The 24,801-nt window shown below is 36.9% G+C and overlaps 1 protein-coding gene across 1 annotated transcript in view; it reads right to left on the bottom strand.

Moving 5' to 3' along the window:
- DCC (DCC netrin 1 receptor) overlaps positions 1-21,415 on the bottom strand; it is a 181,744-nt gene extending 160,329 nt beyond the window's left edge. Inside the window, exons 1-3 of the mRNA XM_089894262.1 lie at positions 21,356-21,415; positions 19,271-19,453; positions 10,848-10,989 (exon numbers count right to left, since the gene is read on the bottom strand). Coding sequence (XP_089750388.1) covers positions 10,848-10,989; positions 19,271-19,453; positions 21,356-21,415 — 385 coding nt within the window. The remainder of the gene's footprint in view (positions 1-10,847; positions 10,990-19,270; positions 19,454-21,355) is intronic.
- Positions 21,416-24,801: the final 3,386 nt, after the last annotated feature.

Genomic DNA, 24,801 nt, shown 5'->3' with positions numbered 1-24,801 from the left:
TTTTGCATTAGCTTCCATACTAGAGCATGAAGAAAGTCTAACTCTATGATAATTTGGACATACATTATAGGACACAGTGATGACCTTAGAGCTGATTTTCCAGTACACAGAGAGTATAGGTAGACAAGAGAGGCCCTGTGTATCATGAGTGTGATACGTGTAAATTTTTAATGTAAACACTTTTCCTTTTAACTGAATCTCAATGTTGCTCATTAACATGAAAAGTTATTGTAAAACACATGATGCTTGTCAAAAGACCATATGACGTTTTTGAGACATTGAGGACTCAGTTTAAACTGACAAGTTCTTAAACCTCAATGAGTTGAACAACACTGATAAAAAATAACACCTCTCTGTTTTTTCCATTAATTTGAAATGCCATGAACATTTGGAGCCAAGGAAAAGTCATAAATAAAGCTATTAGAGAAATGATGCTTCTATCAAGTACTAAGTTATGTACTTGTATATTTTTGCATAGGAAGATGAGTAAATCTTGGTACTGAGAAGAATTCTAACTTACTATTAATAGGAGATGGTGTTTTACATGATGGTTAGAATGGACTTGTTAATGTCGAAGGGCAGTTGTCTTCAATAACTAGTTGTTGGGGAAGCTAGTAAAATAGTCTTGTTCAGGCTTCAGAGACAGAAGTTGGCCTCTGACCAACCTGTGACCCTACCTGGACTGCGCGCCTGCCTACTTACCTAACAATTGCTGCTAGCAAATCAAACGGCGTTTACGATAAGAGAGGGAGTGGGTCTTGGAGTTTCTTGAGCCCTGGGGACCTGGCCAGTCCCCCGGGGTCTGAAAAATCCTGTGACCCCCACCATGGTGAAAACAACAGCACTGTTAAAGTGAATCCAGAGCTGCATTTTTGCATGCAAACTGATGATATGAGTTTGTGACCTGGGATTATAAGCGGGAGCCCCCAGAACTGCAACTTGAAGTCTCACCCATGCGGTGGCCGCACTGCCTGGGACCCTTCCCCAACTGGGGCTCCAGATTGCTGTTACTCAGGACTTCCCAGCTGCTGCTGCTTGGATCTGGAAGTAGGTGTCGGCCCAATTCGGTGAGGTATGCTCTATTATATACTTTGTTAATATTCTTATTCCTTTCCTTCCAATAATTGTAGATTGAAATTGATATAATTCCTTCTAATGATTGTATATTGAAATTAAATTAAATCACCTTCTATTAAAGATTTGATTGAAGCTGTTTATTTGTGTGAGATGAGTGGTTATTTTGCCAGGGAATCCAACGAACCTTAAAACCGAAAGTAGGCTTTTGGCGAAACACTAGTACTGTTAGAGAAGACAGTTTGATAAACTCACCCACACAAAATGCTGTCCTCTTAAGAGGCTTCTAATTTTCTAAAATAGACCGGAAGGCATGGACTGAGAATAGTTTTGGTGCTGTTGTCTTGTTATCATCAGTGTTTTAATTGTATATCCATAGAGCCACTACAGTGCCTGACACAGGGAAGGCACAAACACAAAACAACTGTTGAAAGATCCACTAAAGCAAGTCTTAGCACAAAGGAAATATTAGACTACAATACAATATCCAACACCATCAGCAAGGTGGTAAACGGATGCTTTTGAACATAAAGGCTTTGTGGTGCCTTAAGTAGGCTTGTGCTCACTTTGACTTGTCCCTTAGTTAACATGGCATTGATCTGATACTTGTTAACATTTTTCACCCTTCATAGGTGCTGTTGTTGATTCCTGAGGCAGAGGGATTACAGAGGCTCTTCCGGGAAATTAAAAACTCACAGGGAGGGACTTCCCTGGTGGCACAGTGGTTAAGAATCCGCCTGCCAATACAGCGGACACAGGTTTGAGCCCTGGTCCGGGAAGATCCCACATGCCACGGAGCAGCTAAGCCTGTGCGCCACAGCTACTGAGCCTGCGCTCTAGAGCCCGCGAGAGACAACTACTGGGCCCATGTGCCACAACTACTGAAGCCTGTCTGCCTAGAGCCCATGCTCTGCAACAAGAGAAGCCACCTCAAGAAGAAGCCTGCACAATGCAACGAAGAGCAGCCCCCGCTCGCCACAGCTAGAGAAAGCCCGTGTGCAGCAATGAAGACCCAACACAGCCAAAAATAAATAAAATTAAATCTTTAAAGAAAACCAAAAAACAAAATCTCACAGGGAGAGAACTCTAGGAAGAAATGTTTACCAAATTATTGCAATCATTACAGCTCATGACTTTCATACTGGTCTCACCTCAAATAGTTTAAGTCCATCAAGAATATACTCTTTTACAGTAAGGGGAAATTTAACTTCATTTTTCTTTGAAATGGATGGACAATTATTCAGTACCACCTCCAGTGACTGATTTGAAATACTTTGTGTGATGGTCAGTTTTATGTGTCAACCTAGCTAAGGTAAAGTCCCCAGTTATTCAATCAAACACTCAGTGTTGCTGGGAAGGTATTTTGTAGATACGACTAAAGTCCATATTCAGTTGCTTTTACATAAGGGATATTATCCTAGATAATCTGGGTGGGCCGGATTCAGTCAGGTGAAGGGACTGGAGCGCAGACTGAGGCTTCCCTGAAGAAGAAATTTCACCTGCAGACTGCAGCCTCAGCGTTCCAGCTATCTTTCCTGATGGCCTGCCCTGTGGATTTTGGAATTGCCCAGCCAGCCATCATAGTCAATTAAGTCAATTGCTTGCAATAAATCTCTTAGTATATATCTCCACTGATTCTGTTTCTCTGGTCAAACCTTGATTGACATACCATTCTCTTACATGCAATATTTTGACTATAAATGGAAATCTTTCTGAATGCTGTATATTCTGTTCCATTCATTTGACTTTAAATCGAGTGGTGTTTCTCATGCAGAATCTATCAATTTTTAACATAAGTTAATTAAAATATCTCACTATAAAGTAGATATGCAAATTTCTTCTTATAATTTTGCCAAATTTCAATTTACATATTTTGAGTTTAGGCTCTGTCAGTATCATTAATTCAGTTTTGAGTAAAACAAAAGCCTACTAATAGCTTGAATAATAACTTGAAGTAACAATTAGAAGGCAGTTAAAAGACCAACCATTACGTGTTTCCCCTATGAGGCCTCACCTGGCACCCCCCAAGCTACTTATCAGAATATCCCTTCTAACCATATACAGTAGCGTAGCTTTTCATATCTTTCTCTCTATGATATCAGTAGTGAAGCTTTAATACTCTATATAGAGTAGTACCTAGGTCAACCTGAAAATCCTGTTAACTTTTGAAATATTATATTTTAGCTTAAATTTTAAAACTTTTGGAATTTATTCTAGAGTGTTGCTGTGGAATCTCACTAACAACACCCAGAAATTCTAGATTAAGTGTAAGAAAATATTTAAAGATATATATAACATCCCAATATTAAAAGAGATCATAATGTCTAGTCAAATGGCCCATCTAACACTGTACATCCAACTAAGTGGTCCTGTAAATAAAGCAGGGATACTTTTGGAATAAGAAATTCACCAAGGGATGGAATCCACTCCAACTGTTTTGCTTGTTAATAAAAGTTCTTCTTTAGATTGCATTGAATCTGCTTTACTATAGTGTTACCTACAGATAAATCTGAGTTTTACACAGTGGGATTAAAAAAATAATAAATTCCACTTTCAAGATATCTTTACCCAAGCCTTCTGATTCTAAATTCAGTGCTTTCTGTACCAGACCTTTAGCAACAGAATTAAACCTGTGACCCTCTTCTAGTCTAGATAAGTGGAGGATGCAGTGATGAGCAAAACCAGAAATTTTGGCTTTTCAGAGTCAGGCAGTACATTACCCTGAATTCTAGCTTTCAAATGTTCCTGCTTTTTTGCTGTGAGGGGTAGTTGGCCAGACAAGTTTTAGATGTTCTGAGAGCTCTTTTAATCTCAGTTTCTCATATACATTTATTAGGTAATAATACCTGCATTTCTACCTTAGAGTATTCTTTTGAGAATCAAATGACAAACTGCTTTCAAAAATAATTTATTAAATTAGGCATTTAATAGACATAAAGATAACTAACATTTGCAGATTATTTTCTCACTTGAAACACTCCACTGATGGATGGATGGATGCATGCATGCATTCATTCATTCATTCATTCATGGGAGATGGGATAGAAGGAAACCAGCGTGTAATCAAAAGCTGTTTTGTGTATGTATTTCTCAAAGCTGTTATCTGAGATGTGTTTCCTGAGTTGAGCTAATGGAAATATTAAACAGTATTTCAAAAATAAATTGGTAGGAAAGTTTTGACTTAGTCTCTTCTAAAGTTACTCAGTTCCTCTAGTTGCAAAATTAACCCTCAATTTTTATTATTCAATAGATATCTCTTTCCATCCCTGCATTATTTCACTATCCCTTTACATACTCACACAACCACATAGTCATTGCTTATGGTCAACATCATATTACCTATAGTTTAAGAGTTAAGAGTATAGGTTTTCAATTCAGGCAGAATTAGACTTAAGTTTTTGCTGCACCACTTATTAGCTGCATGACCTTGAAAAACTTACTAGCCCTCTTTCTTTGCCTAAGATTTCTCAACAATAAAATGTGTATATGAATAAAAAATTATTATAAAGATTAAATTTTAAAATAGATACAGCTCTATTTTCTTATCATGGATATTTTTTCAGCTATATCAAGGTATACTTAATATGCCCAAAATTGCACATTTTTAATGTATATATTTTAATGAGTTTGGACATATGTATACATTATGATACCATCACCACAATCAAGGTAATAAACCTATCTATCACCTTCAAAAGACTCTTTTGTCCTCTTGCTTTTATCATTTTTTTTTAATGGTAAGAATTCTTGGCATGAGATGACTTCTAAACAAATTTTTAGGTGCACGATACAGTACTGTTAATTATAGGTACTTGTTGTACAGCAGATCTCTAGAACTTATTCATCTTGTATAACTGTCATTTTATACCCGTTGAACAACTGCCCATTTCCCCCTCTCCTTCTCCCCTGGCAACCACCATTCTATTCTCGGTTTCCAAAAGTTTGACTATTTTAGATACCTCATATATGTGGAATCATGTATCTGCCCTTCTGGGACTGACATTTCACTTAGCATAATATCTCCCAGTCCACCCGTGTTGCTGCAAATGGCAAGATTTTGTTTTCTATTTTAAAGCTGAATAATATTCCGTTGTATGTATATACCACAGTTTCTTCATCCATTTGTCTGTCGATGGAAATTTGGGTTGTTTCTCTACCTTGGCTATTGCGAACAACGTTGCAATGAATGTGGGAATGCAGCTATCTCTTTGAGGCCTTGATTTCAATTCTTTTGGATATGCATCCAGAAGTGGGATTGGTGGTTCACTGGCAGTTCTATTTTTAACTTTTTGAGGAACCTCCACACCGTTTCCAGCATAGAGCTGTTGTCAAAGTTGCTATTGCTGTTATTATTGTTATAAATGTTAAAATTGTTTATATCAATGCTCTTTTACAGATTGATACAACAGCTGGAGTCACTCACAATAAAGTGAGCTAAAGATGACAACACTGTATAGTACAAGGAGCACATAACTAGGAATCAGAACGTCTGTGATCTAGTTGGAATCTATACCATTAACTAATGGTACATCCTAGAAATGTCATTCTTCTGACTTCAGTTACCTCTTCTATAAAAAAAAAAAAGGGGCTTTGGATGAGATGAATTGTGTGTTTCCTGTTCTGTTTGTCAGGGACGTATAGTTCAATCTCAATGTGCGTGTGTGTGTGTGTGTGTGTGCGTGCGTGTGTGTGTCTGCCTAGCTGCTTCTAAGTACAACTTTATTCTAAAAGAAGTATGGTATAGGTAGCAATGCTTTTCTTAGCTGTAAAAAAATTCTATTGTTAAAAGCAGATTGTCTTCTGCCTGTTTCTATCCCCAATGATAAGTGCCTTCAAACTCTGTAATTCTTCAGTTCTTTTCTAGTTTCTTAAAACTTATGGCCAACAGATGATGTATTATTCAAACAATATAACTTCCCTTTATTCCCCTAATGCTAACCTTGTTATAAAACTGCTGTGCCATTATTTCAATTTTTCAGTCCATAAAACACCAATGCATGTTTACCACTATATTTATTTTTATATTGGTCATGAAGCATGAGAAAACTCTTAAATTCAGTTCCAAACAACCTTCTCTGAAGAGCACTCAAAAATTAAAAACAGCACTTTAAAATTTAGTTGACTTGGGTTCCCACAATAAAATTGATAGCAGTGATTTAAACTCCTTGTTGTAACTCTGAATTACTTTGTTATTGCAGATGTCTCATTATCCTAGTAAAAAAAACACACACAACAAAACACAACTGCTTAACAAATAGAAGACTGTAAAAAACAATATTTGAGTCTCTACATCTGAATATTTATACCATCCAAAGGAAACATTCTGGCATTTTCAATTTTCTAACAGCCAAATCAACATATCCATGTACTTTACAGGTATTGAAAACATGGGGGCAAATCCTGTACATTTTAAAGTGCTGAAGATTCAAATAGAAAATCAATTACTTCCGCTTACTACAAAGTGGGTAAGTTACTAAATATATCCTGGGGACAAGTCAAAACCACAGCCAATCAACCAGTGTGTAGTACTTCCTGATTCCTCAATGCTTTGTAGCCTGAAAGACATTCCCACTACATCTAGGAATGCAACGTGCATTACTAAAGCCAGGACACAGAACTGGGGAGAGGAAGGCAGAGGCTTTGCAAAGCTTGTTTTTAATGTTTTAAGAGTATGAGGCTATCCTCTGGGTTTTTGTAATTCTCTATTTCAAATTAAAAATGAGGCTGTGTGACTTTTTTGCAATACATATCAAGTACAGTTACAAGTATAACTGCTCAGATTATGTTTGCACTCTAAAATTCATTTTACAACAATTGAAATGAAGAAGGAACATTCTGAATAAAGGTTTCAAGTTTGGAGTCCAGACTCCTACAAATCTATTAAGATGGGAAGGGGCATTTGTGCATCATTTCAATAACAAGCTAATTAATTCATCCTTTCTTTGCTTTTGACTGGAATGATATTAAACCAGAGTGAAGATGGGTTATCCTATGCTGATTAGAAGGGTTAATTGCCACATATATTTCAGAGGAATAAAGATATAGGGCTGAATTGTTTATTTTTGGATAACTAAAGTTTCATTAGAGGGTATAATTCAAAATGATTGTCCTTGAGAGGAAAAGTAATGAAAGGTATCTAGTGAGTAGAATACAGTATACTTGGAACATCCAAATATAGCCTTTCCTGGAAATATGGTCTTAACAGATATAATTACTTTAGGACCTTGAGATGGAATCATCCTGGATTACTAGAGTCTATACCCAACGAATGGTGTCTTTATAAGAAGAGAGACGTAGAGACACACAGAGGAAGTGATGCAGGGATGGAGGCAGAGATCTGAGAGATGCATCTATAAGCTAAGGAATGTCAAGGACTGCCAGCAGCCATCAGAGGTTAGAAGACAAACAGGATATTTTCTCTCAGAGTCTCCAGAAGAAACCAATCCTGCAGACACCTTAATTTCAGATTTCTGGTTTCTCCTGAACTGAAAAAAAAAATCTGTTCTTTTAAGCCACCACATTTGTGGTAATTTGTTACGACCCCCCTAGGACTAATATAGCATCTTTGATAGTAAAAAGGCTAAAACTTGCTGCTCTATATAGTTATCTTTTTAAACAATTTTGCTTTTCGTCGAAAGAAAATCCTAAAATTTTTATATTTAGAGAGTCAAAATTTTGGCTTGATTATATTAAGCTGAATGTATTAAATTCCATTTGGCAAAAAACCCATAAATACTAAACAATTCATATCAGTAAGGTCATTCTTCATTTATTCTCTTGTCCAGTCCCTTCTTAGTTCAATGGGCATACAGTTAAAGTCAGTGGTAGGAAATCTTCAATTTTGGTAATCAAAAGTTATAACATCAGAGTCTTGACATTTTATTTGTTTTTCACTGTACATATGCAGTTAAAATGCATATTTTATTGTTACAAAAGTAAGCAATAATCACCATTAATATTTTGATATTTAGAACATATTATTCTAAATATTTTCTTACGGAGTTTTTGGTTTATAAATATGGACTCATGCTTAATACTGATTTAAAACTGAGTTATTCACTTAACATGCTTTAAATATTTAACATGTAATTTAACATGTTTACATTACAGTATTTTCAATAGATATACAGTATTCCTTGATATGATTGTGTCTGAATTTTCTAGTTAACTGCCTACAGTTAGATACTTAGGGTCTTTTTTTTTCTTGTTATTTGCTATTAAAGTAACAGTGCAATGAACATGTTTTTAGTTCAAAACTTTGCAAAAAAATATGTCTGCCGAATTGGAACAAACTCCTAGAAGTTGGAAACTTGACTCATACATTTATGAATACACACACATACACACACATACATCTGTATATAACAGAAATCTCCACATTGTTTTCCAGAAAGATTCTAGAAGCCTTCTGTCCCACAAGTAGTATATGAGAGTTCATGTTTCTTTTGTACACTTTCCAAAACAGTGTATCATCATTCATTTTTATCTTTATTACTTTAATCAAAGGAAAATGCTAACTCATTTTTGTTTTAATTTGCATTTCTCTGCTAATGAGATTGAACATTTTATTACACTTGTTGGCTATTTATAGTTCTGTAAATTGAATATCTAGTCCTTAGTTTTTCTATTGGAATGCTCATATTTTAATTATTTTATAAAAAAGAAGTTTATTTTATATTTTTAATATTTTTCATTTGAGAAGGAAAAGCAATGATTAAAAAAGTTTCAGGACTTCAAATGCCAATATCTACTAAAATACAAGGTTTGGATTAAATTATTCTTAGAGCCTCTTCTTCTATTCAAATATTAACTCTTAGGAATTATACTAAAATTTTTAAAGCAAGATTTTTCAATTTTGGTGATTTATTTTAAAGTAAACTATGTACATGTTGTACCAAATATTCCAGTGAACAAACATGCCTCACTTGAATATTTTTACCTTCTTCCCATCATTTTATCCAGGAAAAAGACAGGATCTTGGCTTTCCTTAAGCTTTTTAAATGGAATGGTAGAGTGCCGTAAGTTCCGCTTAGATTTAATAATACCTTCCTAGGAGATTTTGTCCTGATATAAAACAAGTAATGTAATTTTTTGGTAATCTATTTTGGAAGCACTCTCACAATCACATTAACATTTTATAGGCATAAGAGGCAAAACCTAAAGGGAAAAACCAGCTTTCTATCAAGTCTCATATTGTAGGCTGAGCAAGTAGCTTAAATTGTGTGTGTTTTATGATTTCAGATGGAAATTTACTGAGTACCTCATACAGAGAAAGGAATAAATAAGGAGTTACTTTCCTTTATTCTCATCTGCGATGATAGTTATCCATTTTCTGTAAGTTATGATTTTTAATTTGCATGTTGTCATGAAGCCAGTTTATGTGCCGTGACACATATGCTCAACTTGACCCGCCAGTTTTTGCCATGATCCACTGCTATATGCTTTGCATTCCAAACCCTTAGTTCATGCTCTCTTTGGTGCTATACAGCCCCAAGTGCTGCTGCCACCCTAGACCAAGCCATCACCACATAAAGTGCTGAGGAAAAGGAGAGAATTCCATGTTTGTACATTTACCAGAAGTGCTGGCTTCCCAGGGGGCCGGCAGGAGGTACAAAACAGTTAACAACCTGTTGGTGGGTTAACTTTGACCAATGATAGACAAGAGAGAAACTGCTCATGCTTCCTATCCAGCCATCCTCTGTGGGCCACAGCAGTTAAATTAGCTTCTCTAGTGATATCCTACCAAGGCCAAGCAAGCTCTGGGTTTGTTCTAAACTTGGGGCCAGCTCAATAATATGTCATCATTATTTGATTTATTTTCCTCCCTGGCTCATTTTCCTTGTTCCCTCACTCTTGCTTTCCTGGGCTTGCACCCCAAATGCATTAACTTGAAAGCCTGACTCAGTCTCTGTTTTCCAGGAACTGGACTGATATGTATTAATGGTTCCAAAAGTTAAAGGAATTATATGATTATTAATCTTATAAAATAAAAAAAAATTATCTAAGTACTACATGGAAACTGGGTCCAGTTTTCAGAGAGAATTTTGACCCACTATGAGTTCCACCAACATTGCTATGTAAGTGAATTTACTTTTTTATTTATGGAAAGTAGAATTGTTCTCTTTATTCCCCAAACTACCCCTCTCTCCATTTTCTAACTTCATTCTCACTCCTGGAGTTTGAGGGAACAGGGCTCAAAATGACTTAAACTTGGAACCATTTGATTACACGACTTTTAAATGTTATTAAACAGGGCTTCCCTGGTGGCGCAGCGGTTGAGAGTCTGCCTGCCGATGCAGGGGACACGGGTTCGTGCCCCGGTCCGGGAAGATCCCACATGCCGCGGAGCGGCTGGGCCCGTGAGCCATGGCCGCTGAGCCTGCGCGTGCGGAGCCTATGCTCCGCAACGGGAGAGGCCACAACAGTGAGAGGCCCGTGTACCGCAAAAAAAAAAAAAAAAAAAAAAAAAAAAAAGTTATTAAACAGTTAAAAAATATTTGACAACAGAAGTTGTTGAACCAATAATACTAAGAAAATAATATGGATAAAAATTCAATGATATGTTTATTAAGATGATGATCCAGAAGCAAAATATGTAGTGAAAGCATTACAGGGAATATCAAGTTAAAAATGTAAAGGTTATTCTCGTTCAGACCAGTACATGCCATTTAACAGGAAAAAAATGGTTAAGTTGTTTACCAGCAAAAAATATTTTGATGCTGAGGCATTTAATTCATCAAAACCTTCCAAGACCCCACCACGTGAACACTGACCTGTGAACAGGTACCAGAGGTTGTTTGGCTCCAGTGTTTCCACCTCACCCCTGCGGGTTGTCTTTCTGTGTCGAATTTTATAGCCGGTAATAAATCCATTTTGTGTTCCTGGTGGAGGAGGCAGCCAGCTTACTTTGATACTCTGTAAAATAATAGATGTAAATTAAAAGATTGGAGAAAGGAAGGACAACAGGATAGGGTCAAAGAATTGTGACCACCTACAGGGGTGGGAGGGAGGGAGACGCAAGAGGGAAGAGATATGGGAACATATTTATATGTATAACTGATTCACTTTTTTATAAAGCAGGAACTAACACACCACTGTAAAGCATTTATACTCCAATAAAGATGTAAAAAAAAAAAAAAGAATTGACACAAACATAAGTGCAAATAAGGCAGAGATGCAAGAAGTGTTAGGGATTACCCCCTTAGAACCAAATTAAATCCATTCTTACAACTATATGTCTGATTTTGACAAATTTACACAATTCATTTGGTTGATTACATGCATTATCATCTCTCCTTCATAAATGTCACGAAAATGACAGTAAAATATTCTAAATGGTATAAACCTATAAGGAATAGATTAATAGGACTCTAGTGAATGAGAGAGGTTAACAAATTTTTTGAAGGTGCAAATGAGGAAAAGTGTGACTGAGCCAAAGGAGAGAGATGAAACCTAAGTACCTCCTTAAGAGATATTAATGAAAACAAGGTGATTGGCAGGACCAAATTCAGGGAAGACTAGAAACTGTTACTTCCTAAATACCTTAGAAAGCAGGACAGTTATGTTTCTGAGACAGAAGATGGATTGAAAGTCCTATCACATTCTGCAAAACCAGTCTGCTAACACTCCGTGATCTTGGAGTAGCTGGAAGCTTCATTCTCCAGGGATATTGAAACAGAAGCCACAGATTCAGGGACACCAGGCACAGGAGAGAACAGAGATGAGGGCAAGGGTTGTTAAGTCAATGACATAAGACACTCAAGTCTTCTTCCTTCATCTGATACCCAGAGCAATGGCAACCAGGTGTACACTTCCCAGCCAGAATATCAGATAATTGTTCTCTAGACAAAATTTAAAAGAATAAGAGAAAAGAACAGATAGGTTCCTGATCAATCCCCCAACCGTGAGGAGACCACTTTATAACCTCCACTCATGCACTAGAGTTTGCACTTCATAATCACCTTTTTAGTACTGCATTTTTATGTAAACTGGTAATTTAAGACTATCAGACATTGAAAACAAAGCCTTCGCCATAACATACAGAGAGAAAAACACATAAGAGCATAATGGCACTTGAAGGAAACAGCATTAGTGTAAGGATAAAGGATCCAAAGAACTGTCATTAATACCCTAATAATCAAAGAGAAGCTACTGCATCCATAAAGAGGATAAAATACAAGAAAAATAAAAGATTTTGAAAAAGCTTATGACATGTATAATTTGGTTGCACAAATTAAATATTCAATAGATAGATTAGAAGATAAATTAATAGACACCTTCCAAAATTCATTGGGGGAAAAAAGGTAATCAAAGGAAATTGGAGAGAAAAGATAAGAAATCAGAGGTTTAGTCCATAACTTTTGACACCCAAATAGTAAGATGAGAGAATGAAGGAACAGGAAAAATAAAACACAGTAAATTAGAAAAAACAAAACAAACCAAAACAAAAAACAAAAAAAATCCTCCTCCCCAATAAAAACTCTGCAGAACTGGAAGACTTGAGAGCCCATTCTGAAAGGGATTATGGAATATCTAACATAATAAATGAAAAGAACCACATTAAAGCATATTATGTGAAACACTAGAGCCTCGTGGGGGAGGGACGATCCAAAAGCTTCCAGAATGAAGAAAAAAAACAAAAAAAGAAAAGGGGTACATAAAACATAATCAGGAATAAGAATAACATCAGATTTCTCAAAAACATTTAATGTTTGAAAACATTTAAACCTAGAATTCCATGTCTAGCCAAATACATTATGATGTATGAGGAAACTATAACACAAGCATAAGAACATACACTTGCATAAGTATAAGTATAGGGGTATTTCAGATATGAGTGGCCTCAAAGATATCCATCTGTGTACACTTTATCAGGAGGTTAATGACGGTATGCGCAAGAAAAATGAGAGTGCAAACTAAGGAAGAAAAAGATTTGAAATCCAACAGAGATCCAAATCAGAAAGAGAAATATGGAATTCTCGGAAGATAGTGAGGAAAATAGCAATAAGATATAAGATTGGATTTGACAAGACACCAGACTCAAAAAAGTACATACTGCATAATTCCACTGATATGAGAAATTCAAGAATAGGTAAAACTAATCTACTGTAATACAAATCAGAAAAGTAGTTGCCTATGGCAACTTCACTGGAGGATTGATTGGATATGGGTACAAAGAGACTTTTTGGGGTAATAAAACTGCATCTTAGTTCATGTCTGTCACATGGGTGGATACAATTGTCAAAACACATTGCTATGGGCTGAATTTTGCCCCCTGCCCTCCAAAACTCCAAATTTATATATTGATATCCTAATCCCCAGTACTTCAGAATGTGATTGAGGGCTTTAAAATAGGCAATGAGGGCTTCCCTGGTGGCGCAGTGGTTGAGGGTCCGCCTGCTGATGCAGGGGACACGGGTTCGTGCCCCGGTCCGGGAGGATCCCGAATGCCGCGGTGCGGCTGGGCCCGTGAGCCATGGCCGCTGAGCCTGCGCGTCCGGAGCCTGTGCTCTGCAACGGGAGAGGCCACAGCAGTGAGAGGCCCGCGTACCGCAAAAAAAAAAAAAAAAAAAAAAAATATATATATATATATATATGAATAATAATACTTTGATGAAATTTTACATTCATTTTTAAAAAATAAACACACAGAGTTGTTCTTTTGAGAACAGCTGAGAAATAAATGACTGTCAGAAAGAGGCTGAACACAATGTCAAGGAATGGACTTCTGAGCTCTTAGCCCACAACCCAAGGCCACTTTGACATTGTTTCAATTATGTGGGTATAGCAGAGGCAGAGCAGTGTTCTCCGGGGAGACCGGGTTTTGAGACCCTTCTTCCAGATCTGCTACAAATTAGCTAGCTCTCTACAAATGATTAAATTTCTGTAAAAGGATTTAAGAAATCATCTAAAGGCACAGTTATTTGCTCAGCATTTTAAAACATTTCAAAGAACATGCCAACTCTAGTCAATTCTCATCATTTGCGTAGTTATTTTCTGTAAAGGCACTGCAAACACTGAATTTGGGAGTATTATAATATTGTTCCCGGGGAAAATACAGGTTTAGGTTCTTGTGAGACTTTGGTCACAACATTTTTGTAAACTCATCAATACATCACCTTGTTTTATACATGTTCCTGTTTAAAGGCACCTTACTTAATATCACTGTTGATTCATTAGCATTGAACTCATGGCCAACCGTACTATAATGCATGTCTGAATGGACTTTATTTAATATATGTATTTCTCCTTAAGGTACATCACAGTTTTTTTGCACTTAGGAACACGAGACAACACTTGAGCTCTACACTTGGGAACCATTTTAAACAGCAAAATCGCCAACAGAAAGCAAAAAAAAAAGGGGGGGAGGGCAAAAAATGTGGTATTTTATTTGGGTATTTATTTGACCACAAAAGGGACACTTAGTTACAATATGAGAACTGAAACAAGAAAACAGAGCATCTCCTTGTTCAGCCTCAGCTGCAAACATGTGCTCCTGGAGACTCAAAGTTTTCACTGTTCCACACGTGCACAAGTCTGCAAATGACTGTAAAGATACTGTGGGTATTGATTTTGGGACACAAATAAATTTTAGCAGGTAGGTGAATTTGCACATACAGACTCTACAAATAATAGGGACCAAATATAATTATATAATAAACATAGTTTAATAATTTTAGAGGAACTTAGCTAAATAAAATTAATCTGATTATTTAAGTTGTTAGAATATACTCGAAAGAGTATGGCACTACTGGGATCATTTACTTCACCCCCATTGCCCTTTAAATGTGAGGAGCTAAGTACCACTCTTATTAATACTTGTTAACGCTTTTTTTTTGCATTTACTCTACACCTGGAAATGGTCTAGGCACCACACATATCTATGTGAGCTATGATTTTACCCTCACAGTGACACAGTGAGTTAAGTCTGTCTTTATGCCCTTTGTACAATCATGTCAATGGGGACATAGAATGGTTAAGTAACTTGAAACCATGTGGCAGTAAGTGATAGGGGCAGGACATGAACTGAGATCAATTCCAGTTTGAAGCTGGCATTCTTTCCTATTTAATGTTGCTTCTCATGGGAGTTCCAAAGGCTGAGAGTCTAATTCATTCAGTTATTATTCATTCAAAATATATTAACTATATCTCTGCTGTGTTGCAAGCGCTGTCTTTGGGACTACGGAAACACTCAAATGAATCATGGTAGTACATTCATTGTGGCTGAGGAAACAGAGATGTAAACTCATAATGAAAACAAACTGCTAAATGCTAGAATAGATAATCCCAGAAGATACAGTGGAAATATAATAGAGGGAGAGATTAATTCTGTGTCATGTGGTCAAAAAAGATTTGACAAGGAGCCCATCCTTCAAGTGTGACTAGGACTTCAAGGAGGGGATAAATAAGATATTTAAGACAGAGTAAATATCAAGAGCAAGTTCAAGGTGTCATGACAGTGTGGAGCCTCTTTGAGTAAAGGTCAAGTAATTGCACAGTGGCTACAGTAAATGGGACACGTAGGACAACGTAATGAAAAGGCAGATGGAAAAAAAAATCAGTATTTTTAGGCCATGCTAAGGAAACACATGGTTAGATCAAAGTGCTCATTTAAGAGAGACAAACTAATGAATAAAATAACAATACACTGTACTTGACACCCAAAGAATGCACAGCCTTAAATATGCATGCACCCACATGCACGCACACATACATACACCTCATCTCCCCCCTCCACATGTGCACATACATGCACATGCGTGGATGTGTTCTTTGCTCTTAAGTGTTTAGACACTAGTAAAGAAAACCAGATTGAATGACTACCTTATATTTATACTCCCCTACACATCTTATTTTTAGTTTTCAATGCTTCAAGATAGTCATGGCTGATATTTTCACCATTTTACAATTTTATAAAGGAGGTAATTGAGGCACAGAGTTAAATGAATAGGCAGAAGTCACCTTGTATCATCACAGGGCGATTAGCAGACTACTGAGTCTAATGTCCTTTTTATTATTTCATACTGAAATAAATAATCATAGAGCAACTACTTGGAAATTCTGTTCACCTAAATTCTCCTATCAAAATATTCTTTAAACTGAATTTAAGTAATTGGTTGGGTTTTTTTTGCGCTACACGGGCCTCTCACTGTTGTGGCCTCTCCCGTTGCAGAGCACAGGCTCCGGGTGCGCAGGCTCAGCGGCCATGGCTCACGGGCCCAGCCGCTCCGCGGCATGTGGGATCTTCCCCGAACTCGTGTCCCCTGCATCGGCAGGCGGACTCTCAACCACTGCGCCACCAGGGAAGCCCAAGTAATTAGTTTTTAATACATCCAATAGGCCGTCCCACTAGTAGCCCTTGACAAATCAAGAAGGGTCATTTTCTAAGGACTACAATCTTGTTTTTTTGAAGACAAATTTGAATTTAAACAGAAAATTTTAAGAAAAATGAAGGTCTTAGACCAAGAGGCAAAACCTTATGAGTTAGTGCTTTGCTGTAACTTTGCTGAGTGACCTCTCATGTCTTATAAATGGCCTCAATCTCAATGCACATATTGAAAATGGGAGAATAATTGTGCTTAGTATTTCTACCAAATGATTGTAAATCACTTGATAAGCCTGGAGATTTTAAATGTATTAATGATTACATGAATACTTAGTTTTTGACAGATAATAATTTTTCTTTATCATATATGAGGACTTCCAGTGATTGCATCAATTATTCCCACATGACCAATACCTTAATATCAATGCCTGGCAGCAATAAATGAATAGAATCAGGTATATGCTCTGCATGCCTGGAGGTAAACCCCTCAATGGTTATTATTCATCTTTGGAAGTAATCTCATCATTTTTATTCATCTTCGTATGTGGGTAGCAGCTAAATTTATTAGCATCTTTTATGCTTGCTCATTGATTTCAAGCAATCAGAAGCAGATTGCAAAGATCAAATAGATTCTGTGCTGGTTCTTCTGCAGATAATATGGCGGGATGTCCCAAATTATATTGTACTTTGAAATTAAATGAAAGTGCTCAGTAGCTTTTTCTTATTCAGTGGTATAATGTATCTTATTTTCTCTATGAGACTTATACTGTCAGTGCTCAGTGGCTCAGATTCTATTGCCCATCCCCTCACCAAGCCACCTAAAGCTGTCACAACCTAGTCTTCATGGGCAAGCCTGGTAATGATTTTTATTAAAAGTACTTAACACGTGTCCTTGACTTTTGAAAAATCAATTCTAGTAGCTGTGACTTGACTTTTGGCCCTTTCATTACTTGAGAGCAAGAAGGTAATCCTTTTCCAGTGTTGCAGTGTTTTATCTCGAATCAAGGATTAATTTCATTTTTTTTTTTCAGATTTGGCAGAAAACAAGAACTGCAAAACTTAACTTCTCCAAATCCCTCCATCCCCTCTTTGGTTACCACAAAAATGAGTTTGTTTAAAAATAAGCATGGTGGAGAGCAGTTAGGTTTATTGAGAAAGGATCTCGTTGGCCATTATTTCCTAACTGTCTGAGATAACCCTATCCAATTTGGTGATGTGGTATCATCCTTCTCATGGGCTACATTAATCCACTCCTTAATTCTTCCTTCACTCTAGATGTGCATAAATAGTAACTAAGAAAACCGAAGAAAACATTAATAAGCTCACTACCCCACCCTCACTTTTATTTTCAGAAGTCACGTTTCATAAACTTCTGTTTTCAGTTCCACATATCACATTACACACTTACATCTTGCCTTATTCTCTCTAGGGTGAATTGCAGGGGAAGACCAGCCCCTCTTAAAACATTCAGTTACCATAGTAGAGAGTCTTTTTAAAAATTTTTTTCCCCCAATTGAATAATTATTTATTGAGGATCTGCTTAGTAGGTGAACAACAAAAAGATACATTGTAAACCAAAGTTAATACAAGATTTCAGTCATCAAATGCCTATTTCATGAAGGACACTGTACAAGGGTGGGTATACAGTGATGGGCAAGACAAATTGACAGTTCTTGAGAAGCCCAGTCTGATGAAGGTTGGACAAGGAGTCTGGCCTCAAGGTGGGCCTGGCTAAGAGCAGAGACGGATCAAGAGCTCTATTTCTTGGAAATGCGTGTGATCCACCAAGGATGATAAAAAGGCCACAAAGCAAGAATTTCTGCTGAGGCTTTGAAAGGTCTAAGTGACAAATTTGGAATAAGGCCTTATCACCAGGATACAGTCTAGATTTGAGCTGATAATGAATATCTTTTAGAGTTTTGAGAAGAGGAGTCATATTGATTGAGGACATATATTTTGACACCATACGATCACTAAGCAGCTAATAACGCACTATAATTTTTGACAGTAAAGTACCATTACTCTTGTTTTACATAGGAGATTAAGAAGCCTGCCTAAGGTCTTATAACTAAAGCGTGACAAAGCCAGGATTTGAACTCCGTTCTATATTAAATCCAAACCCAGAGCTTTTGAGCATTATATTGGAGTGCCTTCAGCAAAGCTGTGGTCTCAGAATCTCCTGGCAGTCTACCATCTACCTTTTTAATAGATTTAATGCCCTGGGAGAGCCTTTTTTTCCCCAGCGGTTTTATCTAGATAGCATTCCCATAGAAGGGAATTGGAAGGCACCATTTGAAAGAATATCCTTGCAGCAAATAAGAACACCTTGGTTGAAACACAGCAGAAATCTAAGGATCCTGACACTTAACTGAAAGTCAGTTTTAGACTCTGCCCCTTATTTCTCTTCTGTATTTATGGGAACTTGTTGAATCTCATGTGAACTTCCTTGAAGAATGAAATATGCTTTCAGTACTCATGAGGCTCTACAGATTTTATTAAAAAGAGCCCATCAGGGGCTTCCCTGGTGGCACAGTGGTTGAGAGTCCGCCTGCCGATGCAGGGGACACGGGTTCGTGCCCCGGTCTGGGAGGATCCCACATGCCGCTGAGCGGCTGGGCCCGTGAGCCATGGCCGCTGAGCCTGCGCGTCCGGAGCCCGTGCTCTGCAACGGGAGAGGCCACAACAGTGAGAGGCCCGCGTACCACAAAAAATAAATAAATAAAAAGAGCCCATCAGCACTTCCAAAAAATCTGTTTTCATTGTGTCCCCCACGCATCCCCTTATTTACATTCCCTCTGCCACTGCCCTAATTCAGAACATAATTTACCATCGCCCAGAATACAGCCATAGCTAAGTAATTGATCCTCATGCCTCCAGCGTCACACTGCTCACACCCATGTCAGTCATCTTCCTTATCAGTGAATGAGCCACTAAAGCTCTCTGAGCCCAAGTTTTCTCATATGCATTATGAACTAATAACAGGGCCAACCTCAAAGGCTCGTGGTACAGATTATGAAAGTCAGTGTGAACACGTTTAGAAGTTCCATCAGAGTGCTGGTGCACAATAAACATGCAGTAAATTGTAAATATCAATACTTTAAGGGAGGAAAGAGGAAAAGAAAAAGAGAGGGCAAGAGAGCAAGAGATTTAGAGATAAAGAAGCAGGAAATAGAGAAAGGCAAAAGGAAACAAGGGTAGGAAGGAGAATCAAGAAATACCATGTACAGTAACAATGTTTAGAATGTGGACTACTTATTTGTGTGCTGACTCAACAATTTTTCTTCTGGAAATCAAAAGGGGCACTGAGAGTGATAAATTTACCTAGCAACACTTTTTAAACTCCTTTTCTTCCATGAATATTTATTGAGAAATTTACTCTGTAAAATATTAGTCAAATTTCTTTTTGTAGCCAATAGAACCTTTAGGTGTGGGTGGTAGAGACCTTGGAAAAGGGTGGAGACTAAAGGAAGGCAGAAAAGTAAAGAGAAGCAATATCTATTTTTGGAGGTAGACTTGACAGCACTTGGTGATTTATTGACTGTCAAGTGTAAAGGAGGAAAAGTCATCAAGAATGACTCCTAGGTTTCTGGCATAAGCAACTTGGTAGATGATAATGCATTTACTGTGATAAAGTTGTCTGAAAAATAATCTACTTTCAAAAAGAGTTCACTGGACCTGCTGGCACCATCAATAATGACAATTCACAGAGGATGTAGAAACAAAGGCTATCCATATTGATAATATTCTAGATAATATTGTGAAAGGCATTTTTCTAATTTTATTGTTTAGAGTAAATCATACCTTAATAATATCAAAATTATATAATAACATTTAATATTTAACCTTTGATATGTACCCAAATACTTGGTGAATATTTCAATCAATGCTGAAAATGTCTAACTGAGTTTCAAACTAGAATAGAAATTAATTAATAAAACAGTATTTTAAGCTCTATTATGTACATAATTGTGTAAACAATTTCCACAAAAAGTTTTGCTTTCTTTTTGTAAACCTATATACTTGATGGCTCTAACCAAGTATGGATTTGATAAAATGTCAATAAGGTATTACAAAGGTGTATAAATTCTTTTTTCCTGCAGTTATATACTATTCTTGCAGATCTGACATGTTTTTACTTTACTATCATAAAAACTCCGTCTCTTGTGATACGCAAAGTTAGAAATTTGGGTAGCATACTATAATTGACATTCTTGAGTTCATGTAGGCAACTGTTATCCAAAATGACCTAAAGCCATTAAGAAAATACTTTGTGTGACACATTTCCAGAGTGAAGTCTGCCAGTACCACATAAAGTTTAAGTTTAATATCTGTGCAATAATAAAAGCATGGTTATATATGAATTGAGTACTACTTGATTTTAAGTAAAATTTTATGAACATGTCTTAAATTCAGGCAAGAACATTGCTTTGTTTTATTGAAAAAGGAAAGCTAACCTGTTGTGATCTTATATAATGATGCTGAAATAATACAAACATTTTTTCATCAAAAGGTTTATTTAGTTATAAAGTAGTCTACCCTTTATCTCTGCCCTGGTGGCTTCTACTCCTCACAGCTAGTGCCAGTGGGACTGCTATCTTGAAATTAAGCTCTACTTGCACTACTTTGGAAAGTTCCTGTCCCTGATTATGTAATATGCTAATCCACACTGGGACAAATTTCTCAGGTTGCTCAACTTCAAATAAAATACTGCAAATTCACTTTGACTTGGGTCCCAGTTTTAGTAACCAGGTTTCTCTGGTGGGGATGTTGCCATGCTTTTTTGTGAATGTTCCTTTGCCTTGTTAATCTGCTTGGTTCATCCAAGACCTCCAAGGCATCCTAGGCTGAGTCCTCCAGTGGATAGTGTCTCCTTTGTGAATCTGTCAGAGGTTGGCAGACTTTCCCGACAATATTTACTTGCCTCTCTGAATGTAGGCATGTTGTCTGCTTTCATACTCTCAACTGCCCAAACCCACTGGCCTTGTGATTCACCACCTGAAGTGCGTCATCAGCCATTTCTGACACCACCCATCAGGGACAACTGTCATCTACCTTTCTGTTTCTCTGGATACTGTGACCAGTCTTCCTGAAGGAACATCCCTAATCACCCTACTTACTCCTGTTTAGGGACACAACCCTCCTGACACTGGCCCTTAATGCCATACCCATTCATCCCACAGACCTGTCTTCTTCAGGGGTATATAATGGGCACATTCACAAACTATGAGAAAGGTCATCTGGAAAATGCTCCATTTCGTATAAGTTCCATTTTTATATTTCCTAGCCAAGGTAAACTGGGCTATATTTAAATTGACGCTGGGAAACTGACATGCCACCACTTTACTCCTTTCATCAAATTCTGAGAGCTCAACTTTCACAAGCCCAAGGAAAAAAGGGGAAGCTTATGACTTACTTAACCTACTTCATTTTAGAAGCACAGGGGCCTTGAACCAGTAAATTAAGGTCAAATATGTTTCCAAATCTTCACTGTGAGATCCCCAATCCATCACTCTCTAAGAAGACAGAGGGTAGCCCATGTATACTGACAATGTAGCAGTCTGGTAGGCTAGTATTTTTCATACTTGCAAAGTAGCTTTTAAAAAATATTTCTTCAGTTATTTAGATAGGAGGCTTAGAGTTCTATTAGAAGAGTGGACAATAGCTTACAGTGGCCTGGAGAGTTTTTTTGAGAGGTGTGGCTAGTTCAACACTGGTCCCAAACTTGCATGCCCATTCTGTACAATAAACACTGGTCCTCTCTTTAAGACTTGGCTCCAAATGTTAAATAAAGCTCAAATATCAGGCACAGGTACATGGAACTATACTGGGATCTCCTTAACTCTTATAGCTAGTGCTTAGAAAATCTTATTTGATGTTCTGTCTAGCATGTAGTTTTGAATTGCTGTTTAGAGAAAGAGAGAATAGTGTTCTGCAAAAAAAAGATATTCAAGAAATACAACAAGATGGATGACAGGAAGTATCCTGTTCCACCCTCAGCTTTTCACTAATTTGCTAAGTGACATTAGGAGTTGTTACCTCACTGCACCAATTGACATCAGAGGACCTTCCCTATCTACCACCTAGTTGTTGAGAGGTGATCAATGAGAAAGGGCTTAGAAACTTGAAAACACTGCAAAATTCAAAGTTTTACTCTTATTTAAAATTTTTAAGTTTATAATTATACTTATTACTAGCAATAGTAGTGGTAGAATGTACACCTGTTTTGGATTACACAAAAGGGCATTGAAAACTGAGCAATTTTTTTAAAGAATTGACTCATCAGGTCACTTCGGACAAACATGATTAGGTATTGAAGACATAAAAACAAATAAATGAATGAATGGTTCTCAATGAGTCTGAGTTATCTCCAAAAGCACTTCAACTGATCACAGCAACTAGATTACATTTCCCCGGGAAACAACTTTCTTTGCCACTCAAAAACCATTCAGTGGTGAAAAGGTGATTGCTTTATGTTGATTTTACCATATTCTGATGAGTGGCCCAGAGAAAAAGTGCTTTCTCCATTGATTACCAAACCCTTGTTGGAGTTGATTCTCAGGTATGTAACTATGTATGGTCTCAATTTCTGAAAGCAAAATGAAGAAAAATCAATCGTTCCTGTAGGTCAAGGCTTTCCTGGCCAACTGAATAAAATTAACCAAACACTCCTAAACCAACCAACAAATCACCCACAAATGTAAAATAGAGTCCAGCCTAAAGAAAAAGAAGAGAAAAAAAAAAGAGGTAGAATTGCTGTGTATCTAGCATCTTCTTTTTGTGAACTCCTGAATTTAAAATAGCATTTTTTTCATGTGATAATTTGCTATGTATACCCTAGTAGCCAGGCCTATTCTCTTAGGTCCTAGAAACTGGGAATGTAATTTCTAGGCAGTATTCACATTTCAACAAAATTCCATTACAAAAAAGCAATTTGATTGTTCCCTAGAGTTCATGATAAAGCGATCTTACAAGTAATACATTTCAAAATTTGTCAGTATCAATAGTCTTTATTCTCCAGTCCTAAGTCATTCCCTGGAAGTGAGCTGGATGTTTAGGGAGGCTCATTAACTCTTTCATATCGCTAAATCCTTTCTCACACTATTCATGTCTACTCAATAAAGCTACTAAAAGCAATAAAATAGCCTTGATGCAGGAACTAGAGTTCTGAAAGCCAGAACACAAATACATCAGGGGAGTTATCTGTAAAAGTGTACCCTTGAAAGGCACAAGAAAATAGACCAATATATAACTTAAGGCAGAAAATACAGTGCTCACTTATTTCCCATTCCTTTTTTGTTTTAGAATATAGAAACCAGGATACTATTTGAGCAGTAAGTTGAATGGGGTAACTTCAGGATAATTGATTTCACCAGATATTTAAGCACCCTGAGGCAGAGATAAGAATTTAAGTACTGATTTGAGCCTTATGAAAATTCTTTCACGTATGAGATAAAGTGCATTTATCAAGAATCACCAGTAGGAATTCAGGGTATTGCAATAATGCACTCATGCTAAAATGATCAGGATATACTAACTTGGTCTGGAAATAATGAAACTTAGTTTAAATGTTGTACATTGCTCAATAAAAGAATAAAAACCATAATTTTTAGAGTAATAAAACCAGAACCTTTAAAATTCTTGTCACAAAAACAATTTCCATCTAATGTATGATGGAAGAAATATGATTGCAAATCAGTCTCACCCTGTATAGAACAAGCCTTTTTTGCTTTTACACATATCAAAGTTTAGACATGTCCAATATTTAGGGATAAACAGTTGAGTCTATATTAAATAAGGGAATAAAACCTTAGTATGAAACATTTTTTTAAAATGCAGATGCAGCTGTTTAACAGAGGCATATCTTCAAGCACACTGTCAAATTAGGCCCTAAGTAATTAATCTCTGAAACCAGCAGGCTTTCAATCTCAGAGCAGTCATCTCAAAGACATGACTTACCATGTAATTACATGGGACATTACAATGTACTTATGAGGTCATTTGTTACAATGTACAGTAATTACAGAGTACTTACATAGCTATTTATGTCTCATAAAATGAAGTGAGACTAAATATTTTAATTGTGTTGGAGAAATAAGGGAAAATATTTGAGTTCCACATGTCAGGTGAGATTATAGGTCAGATTCACGTAACTCATATTAACCGCTGCTTGTCTCCAGAATCCCAGGTGCTCTGTGGTGCTTTCTTATTGGAAATGAAGGTTTGAGAAATATTCTTTCCAAGGATGGAGTAAGTGGAACTGTTCTCTATTGCAGTCTTCAGGTAATACCAGAAGACAGGTCAATAATATAATTGGCTATTTACAGTTCACACCCAAACCATTAAGGTCCAGGTGTCAATAGAGTTGCCAGGCTAAAAACAATGAAATACACAATGTTTTCATA

Source organism: Delphinapterus leucas, chromosome 14 (assembly GCF_059928025.1).
Source record: "Delphinapterus leucas isolate spDelLeu-1000000601 "Yukka" chromosome 14, BTC_Dleu_Yukka2, whole genome shotgun sequence".
NCBI classification, from domain to species: Eukaryota; Metazoa; Chordata; class Mammalia; order Artiodactyla; family Monodontidae; genus Delphinapterus; species Delphinapterus leucas.
Note: the sequence above shows the minus strand (reverse complement) of the source record. Positions and strands in the feature narration are given on the sequence as shown.